Consider the following 13,779-nt stretch of genomic DNA (forward strand, 5'->3'; position numbering starts at 1 on the left):
ACAAAGCTTTTACCCCTAAATTTCTCCTACTCCTAAGTATCTCTAAGTATCTTGCCCTTCACCACACTTTTATTTTATCAGTCATTGACTTAAAATATCCTTAGTGATAGAATGAATAACCTCTGGTATGTAAGCAACTAGTGCCAGAATGATTTGACCTAAAAATTCCTTTTTGGTCAAATGGCCCATTTGGACCACCGATAATATGCTATTCAAATAACATCATGCCAGTTCTATTATATCATGGCATTTAATCTGCTGTTAATACATTTAACATAGATTGTTAAGCCATCTACCAGTTCCCTTTGTGAACTCTACCATCCTTTTACCAGAGTGAGTGAGACTTTTGAAAAATAAATGTTTGGACTATCATTATTTAAAGAAAAATGTTGGTAGTTTTAAGATATCATTAAGATTATCCCTTAGTTCATTAACACAGTTATCCCATACTGTATGTAGACAATGCATTATTTTGTTAATATCAACAGAAAGTTAGTTTGCAGATGATACAGAAATGAAAATTACTTGTGGATTATAGTCTATAGTATAATTAGATGGTTATGTGTTCCTGGATGCACTAGACCTTCTACAATGACAAGGACATTGCCAATTTCAGACATAAATTTATCATCAGTCTGAACTTAATACAGTAGAATGAATCAAGTTAAAATATGGCTGGAGGTAAGATAACTTGTGCAGTGACAACTTAGAACAAATTAAGGGAGCTCTGCATATAAGGGATACAAATTCAGAGTGATTTCCTCACCGAGAGTAATCAGAACTGAACTATTTTCACTATTTTCATTTTATTATATTTTTACCACGATTTTATTCCTTTCCATTTCTTAGAAAATAGTTCTGCCAAATGATTTTTGCATGTAAAATTAGGAATTTCAAGTGAATCCTTGAAAAACATCGGAAAAGAAATTAAATTTAATTCACAGTATACTTTCTGTCAGGAAGAAGGGGATGACAAATAGTTAAAAATTTCTTTGGAGACTAAGAATCTTGCAGCTCCGGAGCTGTCACACCATGTCCCGCAACAATTTCCTATTTACTTAGAAGTATTGGATGATTTTGCAAATCAAAAATTCTGTGGTTCATTTTCTTTTCTTAAGCCAAAATTGTGTTAGCTACATCTTCCTCATTAACATCAATATTTACCCATTGTGGCAACTTGCTGAGTCTACTCTTAATATATCCTATTCCATTTAATTGTAATGTGCTTATATTTAATATATTTTATTTCAATAAACTGGCAAATGCTATGTGGCTTCCTTGAGAGTGTGCCAGTCACATTTAGCTGGGGAACCCAGCGAACAAAATTCTCAGTATTTTATATATATAAATGACATTCAGAGATATGTATGTTTTTGGAAGACAGGAACATTCCACCATAGACCTTCAAAGAAAATGACAAGAGTTTAGAAACAACTTCAATGTGCTGGCACATTGTGGATTTGAATTTTGAGTACTAGGTAGTTCAACTCCCATTCCACCAAGATAAATATTATGAGAAAAAGATCAGAAGAACTGGATTTTATACACAACTTTGGAATCCAAATTCTTAGGTTACTCCTTAATATACTTAAGTTAAAAGAAATCTCCAGTCATTTTCATCTCTTTATGAGATTGTTTAAGAATGATTTCATCCCAGGTGCTTACCTCTCAGAGAAAATCAATGTCAATTAACAGAAGCCCAAAGTCTTGAAATTTTTAATGAAAAAATTAAAAACAATATGCATGAGCTGGTAAAGATTATTTTTGTTTTGACTGATACCTGAGAATTCAGCCTATTCAACTCGGATTGAGAAGTTTGAATAATTTGCTGTAGAGTCTCTTTCTCTTGATTAAGTCTTTCTCGGTCTGATCGTTCCTTTTTGAAGTCTTCTTCATATATTTGCACCTAGGAAATATCGATTTACTGTTACCGTGAGCATCCTTTTCTCCTAAGTCATTGTAAATGGATTTCAGAAGAGGTACTATCTGGGTTTGTCCAATCTGAATAATCCCTATCCTCTTCATGAATATTTTTTCATGGTGAGACTCTATTCTAATGGATATGGCCAAAATTTCATCTCTTGCTTTGTTTAGAATGGTAGTTCTCAACTTTTTCCTCCTTGAGTATGTGTCAGGAATTCAGAACTAAGGTAACAGCACGGATATTTTAGAAAAACAATTCCCCTCACCCATTATCCTCACCCATTGTCCTCACCCATTATTCTGCTGCACATTTCCTTATTGTGATGAGCCCCGCCCCCCAGGGTTAAGTGTCACTATCCTGGAGCAAGTCACCCATCCCTAACACAAGGCTTTGATGTACCAAGGGTGCTTGAAGTTCTAAAAGACAGTTTACTGACAATAGCTGTTAAGTGAAGCCAGTAAATATTGGCATGCTAGGTTCCAAATATAACAATAAGTTGAACACAAGATAGAAATGAAAGGCTCATGGATGTGGAAAAACAAAATGATTGTTAAAAGGTATTCACAATTTGCCCCAGTAATTTTGGGGGTATATCATTAAAAACAAACAAACATAGTAATATTTTAGTGGAGTGCCTCTCATGAAATACTCCAAATATTCCAGAAAAGCAATCAAACCAAAAGAAAAACAGATTTAATCATTATTGTTTTTAATTGGCATAGTGTCGACTGATGGCTTGGAGGCTAGTATATGGAACTATGAAAATAAATGAAGCTTAGGGAATAAGTTCCTTTAAGACAAGGATTTAAAGTACAACTTACATGGGAACTTAGTAGCTAGATTTCTGTCTATTAGTATTAATGCACACTGCACCTTCACCCCCAATAATGCAGCACATTTTAACTAGAGGCTGATTAAAGTCAATAATAATAGGACAGAATATAATAGGCAAGAGAGGATGAAATCAAACATTGTATATATATCTAGATGAAGATATGCACATTTAATTTTGAAGGTTTTATTCACCAGAAGCATTGCAAGGGAACTACACCCAGCTAAGCTGACATTTGGTTGTGGTTTTGGTTTTAGTTAAGGGCTGAGGCTCAATTCCAGACAGAGTCAAACCAATGCTCTGTAAACAATTACCAGAGGCATTTGAAATGGGAGAAGCTCATCTGATCAAAACTGAACACTCTTTATCAAATACAATATGATAGCGTTGTCATCACGTCAGTCAGGTGGCCAAGATTCCAACTCAGTTTCTTTGTGAATTTAACTCCTTTAGTGTATCATGTGACATTCAGTGAAACAGTGATTGTGGCTGAGCATTTAGAAATATGCACAGTTAAAATGTGTATGCATAAAGTTAGCAAAAGAGCCACAGAAAAACTAAGAAGATGGATTCTGGACCTCTTGAGGATAGTGAAAAAAAGGATACCTGCCACTGTCTGCATCCAACATGAGCTAAACCCTTGCTGTAAACTCCATGCATGTGTAAGAGTGACTCACTTCCATGTGGGATACATTATATGAGAGCATCCAAGATGATTCAAGTGTCCGAACATAAGAAGTAGTTTTTTTTTTTTCAGAGGAATCCTGGCTAGTGCCAATGGTACTTTAGGAGTTGAGGATTTGGCAGAGTTTTAATACTCTTACTCTCTTCATAGGCTTATTTTAAACTATGTATTTGAAGCTAAATGTAATGAGGCAGATTATTCAAATGGGGTTGACAGAAGAAAAAATTCAACTTTAACATCAGCTTCTCTGAATTTTTTACATTTACAGATAGGTTACTTCCTATGAAGTAATAACAATACACAGCAACAACAATAATACAATTGCTTAATTCTTTGGTGTATTGCATCAAAAGTCCTTGTAAATGGCCTTGCTCACAGCAAAACAGTCAACAAATCAGTTCCAGGGACATACTTCCCAGCCCTTTGTTCCATAACATCCTCTCCCCCATTGCTAATATATTACTGACAATGCGTGCTTCAGAGATTAAAATTTCTGCATGTATCCTATATTTATTGACATCGCCATGAACTGTCCCAGCTCTTTACCTTCATTAGTTTATTTAACCTTCTACAGGAAAAGAGATGTGTTATGCATGGGTGGCCCCCTCGGCTAAGCTAGCTCCAGCTGGCTGAACTAAATTTAGACCCAGATAGGTTAGGCAGTGCCCACAGCCCTATGTTTCTGATACATATAGAAGCTTAGAGAAAGCCTCCTTTACTCTTCTGTCCACTTGGTGACATGGAGTGAGGTTGGGTGAGAGGGGAAGAGGAAGGAGAAGTGCATCAATAAATTGCTAGGTGGTGCCATCCATATGTGGCGGTAGATGAGCAGATCTGGCTCTTCAGAGATTATGATCACTGCACAGTACTTCCCTTTAAAACTGCCCTCATTGTTCAAAGGCCTGGAAACCAGCGGCTATGGAGTAACAGCGTGGCTGCTACCATTTGCTGAAAAGGTCCAGGGTTTGGGTTAATAGTGTTTTCAAAATAAATCATGTCTACATGAAGTTCTCTGGACCAGTGCTAATTAAATCTCACCAAAAAGGTTAATTAGTAAGTCCTTCTTTTAACCGTATGATCTTGGACAAGCCATTCAACCCATTTGAAATTTAATTCCCTCTTTCATAAAGTGGAAGTTGGGCTAGCCGATGTATATTCTCTTATCAAGCCTTAAAATTACATAATTCTAATGAAAATAAATGCAATAATTTTGGACACATTTTGAATAGGAAGACTTCCAAAACCATCCAAAGGAGCATGAACAATGGGCCCTGTGTTCTCCACATGATCATGTCACTTTCCACTTCTCACCTGCTGTTTGAGAACTTCCATTTCTGTTCTCATCTCCTTATGTCTGCACTCCAGTTCAGATTTTCCCAAACAATCCTCCGGAAATGAAGAACACTCGATTTTCAAGGCATCTTGAAGAGCCTAGGTTATAAGATAAGCACACCGTTGAACTGAGAGTTACCACATCTTATGAATTCTTCTATGATTATTAGAATTATCTCAAATGCCCCCCCACAAGAAAGAACTCCATTTTGATGCCCCTTTTATGACTGAATTACTTGTCTTCCTTCTCATTTTCTAGCATATGATTTTTTTTTTTCAGAATCTGTCTTTTCTCCATGATGATGCTTATGTTATTCAACTGTCATTGTTATTAAGGAGGGCTTCCGATACTGATGTCAGGGATGTCCTGCTCCACCAAGCCAACTATGAAAAGAAAACATATCAATAGCCCTTTTTCAGATTTCCTGCTTCAATCAAAAGCAGACTCTATCAATAATGTTCAAACATTAGAGTATCAGAATCAGCTGGAGAGGTAGCAAATCCTTGGGCACCTTCCCCAGAGATCCTGAAACAGTTGATCTAAGGAGATGGTCTAAGAATCTGCAATCCTCAAAAGCTGACGCTGCTGGTTCCAGATGACATTTTGAGTGATACTGTGTTCTACAGCCCTGCTCCCAATAGGAGAGAAGAAAACCCACAGAAATGTGAACCTGTGCAGATCACTATTCCTTAGATCTGTTGTACTGTCCTCCTCAGTATACCATGCCCTGGCTTAGCCACAGTCATATTTATTCTCCAATAAAACATGCATGAACTCACTACAGGGTGCAGAGAAGCTCTGCTTTCTTGACATTCAGTACAACTTATTGGCTTTACTGTGGGGTGAGGAGATGAAGGAAACAAGAGTCTCTTAGACAACCATCATTATTCACTAGACCATAATACCTTACATATCCTATACTTTGTCAGATCATATAGAATACATTCTCTCTATCCTGAAGACCTTGGTTCATGATCGAGTTCAATAAAACGGCCGCCAAAATTAAGACACAACACACCTCATCCTGGTGTGGTCTCAGAGCCCACATACGATATGAATACTTGCTCATTATCAAATGATCCCTTTATACAAACAGAAACGTTTCGCTTTCAGAACTCCAAGACTTCACTTCCTCTGAATTTCTTTAGTAGCTTCAATGATGTTCGTTCGGTGGTACTATTTGTAACTTACTTTCCTGCATTACTGTACAATATGATCATAAAAGTAGGAAAAACAAAACAAAGTTATGGTCTTAAATATTGTAGGCAGGCTAGGAATTTCCTAATAGAATGTGTTTATAGTCTATGGATACTGTCTAGCCTAATGTAAATATCATTTTTCATGAAGTTGCAAGAGAAACAAGAACTTTTTTCTTCCTCCAAGAAGAATTTAAAGTAACAATAAAAGTTGTTTCATAATTTATGTTTTGTTAGAACTTGTTGTTAAGCTACATGGTTTTAAGAAGTAGTATATTAGTTACAATTTTTAAAAGTGGAGAAAATCTAGGATGGGGTGAGCCAAATGAGTTAAAGACAATCAACTATGCCGATTTCATATTCTACACCTATGAACAGACTATTTTTGTGGGTGTTGTTATATTTGAATATCCTGGTCTACCTTTCATGCTATTCAGGCTTCTAGAAAATTTTCAAATGAGTCATAACTGAAAGGTGAGTTGAATAGACATTTATTCCATCTTGGGGTTTTTTTAACTTCCTTGAACAAATACCTATAACCTATTCCAGAATAGTAATTTACTATCAGCACAGGCATACTAAACAGATCTACCCATCTCACAATGGTGAGATGTTGGACAAATCAATTTTGCCCATGGGTGGCATTGGCTGAGGAGCCTCAGGTAATTTCTCTCACTTTGGTTAAACATCTGGCTTCTCTTTAAGAACTCAATGAAAACAATGCCCTTGGGTATTTCCTTCAAAGCAAATAAGCCGAATTGAGTACACAGAGTTGTGTGAACTTCTGAAAACCATATGTTAATTACTAAGCTGATATGCTACAAATTTCTGCTGTGGTGAATGGGTCAGCAGGGGGTCTGCTAGTGCAAGCAGGGTGGGCCCTGAATTCCAGCTGTGATGGAGGGTGTGCAAAATCAACTACCCAAATGAACGTTTTAAGTAACTTTTATTTATTCCTGTGCTAAGAGAAGAAACAATCCACAGTGTATGTATGAATAGTAATTGCTTACGTTTCCTTAGATACTAATACATTCACTAAATGAGAAAAAAACCTTTCATAGCTCATCACTTTCTATCTATGCTTTTTAAATGATATTTTAAGGTATAGATATAGTGGAAGTACATCTGGCTTAAAGTATCCTTTTATTACTTTTTTTTCACTACTCATAAGTAGTGTGTTATGCCTGCTAAAGCATGAATCTTGGGGGGCGCCTGGGTGGCTCAGTCGGTTAAGCATCTGACTTCAGCTGAGGTCATGATCTCACAGCTCGGCTCGTGAGTTCGAGCCCCGTGTCGGGCTCTGTGCTGACAGCTCAGAGCCTGGAGCCTGTTTCAGATTCTGTGTCTCCCTCTCTCTCTCTGACCCTCCCCAGTTCATGCTCTGTCTCTCTCTGTCTCAAAAATAAATAAACGTTAAAAAAAAAAAAAAATTAAAAAAAAAAAAAAAGCATGAATCTTGGGGCCAGAATTGGCTACTGAACATATTATGTACCAGCTAAATTATTTAATTAATTTATCCATTCAATAAATATTTAAGAACATACTGTGAGCAATGCCCTATTGTTGGCATCCAGAACACAGGATGAAAAGATTAGAAAAACTTAGGCTACATTATGTTGTATTTGTGAGTCCATTCCTCCAAATAAATGCATATTAAAATTATGTTTCCTACCTGCATTCTTACAAAGATGAATATATTTCATATTAATATGAAAATGTTTTTTTGACTTAAAGGTCCATTTTTTTTCAGATTTTGAGAGAAATTAAACATATTAACAGGCCACTAAAAGTATCATGAGCCCTCAATACTGTGCCTACTATGCCAAATAGAGAAGTCGATTGCACAGTCCTACCCTCATGGAGCTTACAATCAAGATTGGGAGACAGGAAACAAATAGGGTAATTAATATGAGACATTAAATATATATTAGATAGCAATAAATTCCAATGAAACATTAAAATAGGAATATCAGAGACAGAATATGTAATTTTAATTAGGGTAGCCAGAAAAATCCTCTGAGAAGGTGACATTTGCATAAAGGCCTGAATTTTACTCAAATTAATTTCTCTCATTTTCTCAATTTTATTATAATCACAAGAGTTAAAAATTTTTTACTAACTTTGAAAATATTAGACTATAAATACAGAGACACAAAAATTAAGGGTACACATAGGAGCAAAAAACAGTTCATGGCTGTTCTAATTACTATAGGGTGTATATTCTTGTGTCAACATTTACAGAAATGAATTAGAGAGCAGAAGAAAACTTATCAAATAACAAATCACAGATGGGAAAGATTTCAAGCATAATCCCAACATTAGTTCCTCTAATTCATCTGTGGAGGATTTCCGACAGAGGATAAAAGGGAAAATTTATTTGCTCTAAATTTGTATCTCTGAACACTGTTTCCTCTCATAGAGGATAGAGAAGTGCATTGTTTATGATGTTAGTCTCTACTTTCCCATTTTCTCCTGACCAGTAACTTGCCCCACAAACAGATCAAATGCAGCATCACATTTGTAAAGCATTCTGTCAACCATACAGGCACATACTCAACCCTTTGGGGATCTTTAAATGATCCTCTGAACACTAAAAAGATACACAGTCCAGACTAAAATATACACAGTCCGAAAAGCACAGGCACTGACCACTTTTTCAAGGCCAATCACCCACTCTTGTTTTGGAAGGCAATTTCTATTACTTAGGTCAAGAGATATCTAACTTGAGAGATGAATATCTTGACTCAAACATGTACTACAAGTGCTCCTATGGTCCACATCTGATGTGGCCCTTTGAAAAATCAACAGCAAAGGATTTAATTACTAACTTGAATAAGTGAGCAATCCCTTCCCCAGGGAAATTAAGCTATCCGTCCATAAAACTCTCTCTCTCTCTCTCTCTCTCTCTCTCTCTCACACACACACACACACACACACACACACAAATGCACAAATTCTCTAGAGTCATCCTTTGGCAGCACTCCACAAGTAGCCCCTTCGAATAGTTAAGTTGAAGCCAAGGCACTTAACCACTTGTGTTTTTCTAACACACCTACCTCCATTCCTCCCCCCATCCCCCAGACCCCACACCCTAATTAAAAATGAATTTTAGCCTTCTTCTCTGGAAGGCCACCATATCAGCCTTGGGGCTGGTCTTTAGCATGATTCCATACAGTCTGCATCATACTCAGCTCCATAGTGATGATTTTAAAGAGCAGCCTGTTTCCTCAGGAAACTTTTGTGGTTGACCAAGAGATATGCTATTGTTCCCAAACACCCACTTGCTTTACGTGGTTCTTTGAACTAAAAAAAAAAAAAAGTTCTTACTATCTTCTGAAGTTACTCCTCATTTCTCTTTTTCATGATGATTTTTTGCAGGGACATGTATTCCTTAAAGCCTTGGCTGAAAGATGCAGCTACGAGTGACTTATAAAATTACAGAGAAGCTCCTGTGCAGGCTCCCAAGACCAGGAGCTGTACTGCTGCACAGATTGTGTTGTGACTCTCAGTTAGGAATGTGCTCTTTCTACAGGGACCTTTCCTTCCAGCTCCCCAGATTGACCTGGACTGGTACCTTATTGAGGCGCTTTATTTCACATTCATACTGTTCCTTCTTCTTGCTCGCAAGAGTGTTTTTTTCCTTCAAAAGCTTATTTTCTTTCTTCAATTCATGTAATTCTTCACTTAGGCTCTCCTTTTCCTTCTGAAATAAACAGCAAGAAAACATAACTGAAATCAATAAAATTCAGATGAGATAATGTTGTAGGAATACTTCTGAAATACAATAAAAACAGAACCTGCTAGATTTTCACTTAACCTTCCTTTAAATTTTTTTTTTTTTATATTTATTTACTTTTGAGCGAGAGAGAGAGAGAGAGAGAGAGAGACAGAGCATAAGAAGGGGACGGACAGAGAGAGAGGGAGACACAGAATCTGAAGCAGGCTCCAGGCTCTGAGCTGTCAGCACAGAGCTCAAGGAGGGGCTCGAACTCATGAACCGAACTGTGAGATCATAACCTGAGCAGAAGTTGGATGTTTAACCAATTGAGCCACCCAGGCACCCCTTGACATTCCATTTAAGCAATATTCTTTGGTTGGAGGACAGGGTTCAGATAGAAAAAAAATCTTTCTTTCCTCCTTAGTGCTACTAAGTAAGTTTCATGACCCCAGAAAAAGCTCAAAATCCTCAGTCCTCACTTTCAAGGGTCAAATGGGTTCAGAGAATAAGCAAGTTCCCATGTACTGTTACAGAGTGATGGGTAAGCGATTGAGTAAAAGTAAGTAAAGTTCTACAAAGAAAAAAAAAAGTACGATTGCAATAAAAAATATGAAATATCTCAAAGACCAATCCTGCCTGCATCATTCTGAACTGAAGAGAGGGAGAAGAGGATAAAACTTCAGGCAAATAAGACCCTTCACTACAGATAATTACTCAGAGCACTGTATTGTTGTGTCATTGCTTTGAAAAGGGAGAGATCAACAAGTCCAAGTGCCATCACTCCTCCATGTTTCCAATTACCTTCAAAAAGTCCTCTGTTTTACATAACTGAAGCAAGGTTAGTTGACAATATCTATCTTCTAATTCTTAATTTTATATTTTAGATAGTAAATTTTTTGTGGAGTGAATTGCATTTTTTTTAAAGTTTTATTTATTTTTAAAGAAGGAGGGGCGCCTGGGTGGCTCAGTCAGTTAAGCGTCCGACTTCGGCTCAGGTCATGATCTCATGGTCTGTGAGTTCGAGCCCCGCGTCGGGCTCTGTGCTGACAGCTCAGAGCCTGGAGCCTGTTTCAGATTCTGTGTCTCCCTCTCTCTCTGCTCCTCCCCTGTTCATGCTCTGTCTCTCTCTGTCTCAAAAATAAATAAACGTTAAAAAAAAATTAAAAAAAAAAAAAAAAGGAGAGCAAGCTCACGTGAGCGTGGTGGGGAGGGGCAGAGAGAGGGAGAGAGAGAGAGAGAGAGAGAGAGAGAGAGAGAGAGAGAGAATCCCGAGCAGAAACCACGCTGTCAACGCAGAGCCCAATGTGGGGTCAATCCCACCAAACTTGAGATCATCACCTGAGCTGAAATCAAGAGTCAGACACTTAATGACTGAACCACCCAGGCACTCCTGGAATGAACTGAATTCTTAATGGCACTGAAACTTTAACCTAATAAAACAAACATCCCGGAATTTAAGTAAATCAAGATGAGAAAATAGCTAACACACGTTAGAATATGTTGTTTTAGTAATTAATATTTCCCAAAACAATAATTAGATCTAAGATATCTATGTGGGGTGCCTGAGTGGTTTAGTCTGTTAAGCATCCAACTTCAGCTCAGGTCACGATCTCATCATTTCTGAGTTCAAGCCCCCTGTCGGGTTCTGTGTTGACAGTTCAGAGCCTGGAGCCTGCTTCAGATTCTGTCTCCTTCTCTCTCTGCCCTTCCCCACGTTCACCATCTCAATCTCTCTCTCTAAAAAATAAATAAATGTTAAAAAGTTTTTTAAAAAAAGATACCTACGTGAGGTGATTTTTTTTTTTAAGTGAAAACATTCCTATTTGCTTTCACTTAAATAGAGTGGGCTTATATACACTTAGAAAATGAGCCAATCATTTTCTAATTTGACATAATCTAAAAGTGACTTCAAATTGTAAATGGTTCCAACTTCATGAGGGAACAATTGTCATGATTCCTGGTCAGGAAAAGGAAGGGACTGCAACAGGGTCAGAAGGGAGTTGCTAAACCTTGTTTGTTTTCCTCTGACTCACTGGGACAGGGAGAACCTTACCGAGGTAAGAAAATCTACACCAACGGCTGTCTGCATTGATTTCAGCTATTGCCTTAAGATTGGTGCACGTGTTAATATACAGCCAATGCTTCATGATATCTGTCACAAGGCTACACCTGAGACTATTTACACTTATTTTTTCTTAACATACATAAAAAAAAGTGCATCCATTAGAGCTTAAGATTTTCCTCCCATTCTCTATAATATCCATTAAGCCCCACAACTAAGAGTAAAACTGAGAGTATTTTAGAAGAAGACTGTCACCTTAATGGCCACCATCTTGCTCTCAGTGGGGATTAATGGAGATTTCAAATTTGGAGGCTGGGTTCAAATCCCATTTTCCCAGGTACTAGGTTGGCAAGCTTGGCAAGTCCTGTAACCTCTTCACATCTCAGCTTTAAAATGGCAAAAATAGGGGGCACCTGGGTGGCTCAGAAGGTTTAGGGTGGGGCTCCTGATCTCAGCTCGGGTCATGAGCTCCTGATTGCTGGGATTGAGCCCCACATCAGGTTTTGCATTGACAGTGCGGAGCCTGCTTGGGATTCTCTTTCTCTCTCCCTCTCTCTCTCTCTCCCTCCCCCCCCCCCCCAACTCCACTCTGCCCCCACTCACACTGTCTCTGTCTCTCTCAAAATAAATAAGCTAAAAAAAAAAAAATTGCAGAAATACCACTTCCCTCACAGATGGGCTGAGAATGTTAAATGAGATGGTGAAGGTGAGGCAGTTTTTTAAATGTTTTATTTTTTATGATTACAAACGCAATACCTATTTGTAAAACTATGTAAGCTCAAAAGCAGCTGTACAAACACAAGGCAGTGTCCCATTATTATTAACACTCGAAATAAAAACTGTATCTGAGTAAAAGCAAAAGGGTAAATTTAATCTCCTAGGCTGAAATGCTCTAGAAAGATGGCACCAAATCTATGGATCAGCACTCTCTGCGGGTAGAGCCTGGCACGCAAAGGCCTGCTCATTTGGACAACAAAGGAGGACGCAACCTGTGCATCACCTTCCTCCAGTTTGCAGAGAACCGGGGACTTGCGGAACCCATCCGCTCCTACGCACACCAGTCTCCGCCCACCAGTCTCCGCCCACCACTCTCCGCCGAGCGTGCTCAGGCCCCGGGGCCAGGAAGGTCTTCTCCCTGAGCCCCGCCCACCTCCTCGAGCTGCAGCCGCTGGCGGGTCTGGTCGTGCAGCCGGTCGCTCTCTCTCTGACTTTGAAGCCGCTCCTTCTCCTGCGAGCTGAGGAATCTTTCTGCGGCGTCCAGTTTCATTTTCAGCTCTGCGACCTGAGGAAGTCGTATACACAGTGTGGCAGACACCACTTCTGAAATTCACACCCCCTCCCACCCCCGGATTTATTCTCCCACCCCGTGCACGCAGGGACGGACACGCCCCCACTCCTGGGCGGCCCCTAAGAGAGGTTCTATTTCCCACCAGCCTTAGCAAAAGTCAGGACCTGTGCACTTAAGAAGAGCTTCCCCTACCGGAAAAGGTAAACACCGAAACAGCCTTAAGCCCCTTCCCTCCTTTCTCCAAACCACACCACTTCCGAGAGAATAAAGATTTAGATCTTAGATGGGGACGCTTCTGAGCCTGTCATTCTATTCCTAACTCTCAAAATGTGCCTTGCCTGACCTGAAAAGGGCAGCATGGGGTTAGGGGGTGAGTGAATTTGCCTGGGCCAGAGAAAAACAGACATGGCTTTTAACTCCTCAGTAATCTGCAATGCTTGACGCCCTACGAAATGCCAAGCTAGTTCTCAGAGCGATGATGGTCCAGTAAGAGAGGCCTTAGAAAAGGGTGTTTTATCAAAGATGGGAATTATGCCCACTGTTAACCAAGGGTCTTCACACACCTGCAGGCCATTCTTCCTGAGCAGCTTACACATTTTCTCTGGGACCATGTTCTTTAAAATTTGGAGACCCCAAAGCTGCCCCAGACTGAATATAACAGGCCTGCTGTAGTGGGAGCATTATCCTGCACTTACTAAATTTAATGCTTCAGTGTATCAAAATGGGGAAGAAGAGAGCAAT

The 13,779-nt window shown here is 38.9% G+C and overlaps 1 protein-coding gene and 1 long non-coding RNA gene across 6 annotated transcripts in view; one reads left to right on the forward strand and one right to left on the reverse strand.

Moving 5' to 3' along the window:
* The window catches only part of TNIP3 (TNFAIP3 interacting protein 3), a 92,400-nt gene that overhangs the window by 17,111 nt on the left and 61,510 nt on the right, over nt 1–13,779 (reverse strand). For all 3 annotated transcript variants that reach the window (XM_060654266.3, XM_081795567.1, XM_060654267.3), the window contains 4 exons: nt 12,901–13,032; nt 9,545–9,673; nt 4,753–4,872; nt 1,781–1,906 (listed from right to left, as the gene is read on the reverse strand). In XM_060654266.3, coding sequence (XP_060510249.2) covers nt 1,781–1,906; nt 4,753–4,872; nt 9,545–9,673; nt 12,901–13,032 — 507 coding nt within the window. The remainder of the gene's footprint in view (nt 1–1,780; nt 1,907–4,752; nt 4,873–9,544; nt 9,674–12,900; nt 13,033–13,779) is intronic.
* Nucleotides 13,013–13,779, forward strand: part of LOC132692140 (uncharacterized) — a 45,837-nt gene continuing 45,070 nt past the window's right edge. For all 3 annotated transcript variants that reach the window (XR_014137619.1, XR_009616200.3, XR_013555162.2), the window contains exon 1: nt 13,013–13,238. This is a non-coding gene — a long non-coding RNA (uncharacterized LOC132692140). The remainder of the gene's footprint in view (nt 13,239–13,779) is intronic.

Source organism: Panthera onca, chromosome B1 (genome assembly GCF_046562875.1).
Source record: "Panthera onca isolate mPanOnc1 chromosome B1, mPanOnc1 haplotype 2, whole genome shotgun sequence".
In the NCBI taxonomy this organism is placed as follows: Eukaryota; Metazoa; Chordata; class Mammalia; order Carnivora; family Felidae; genus Panthera; species Panthera onca.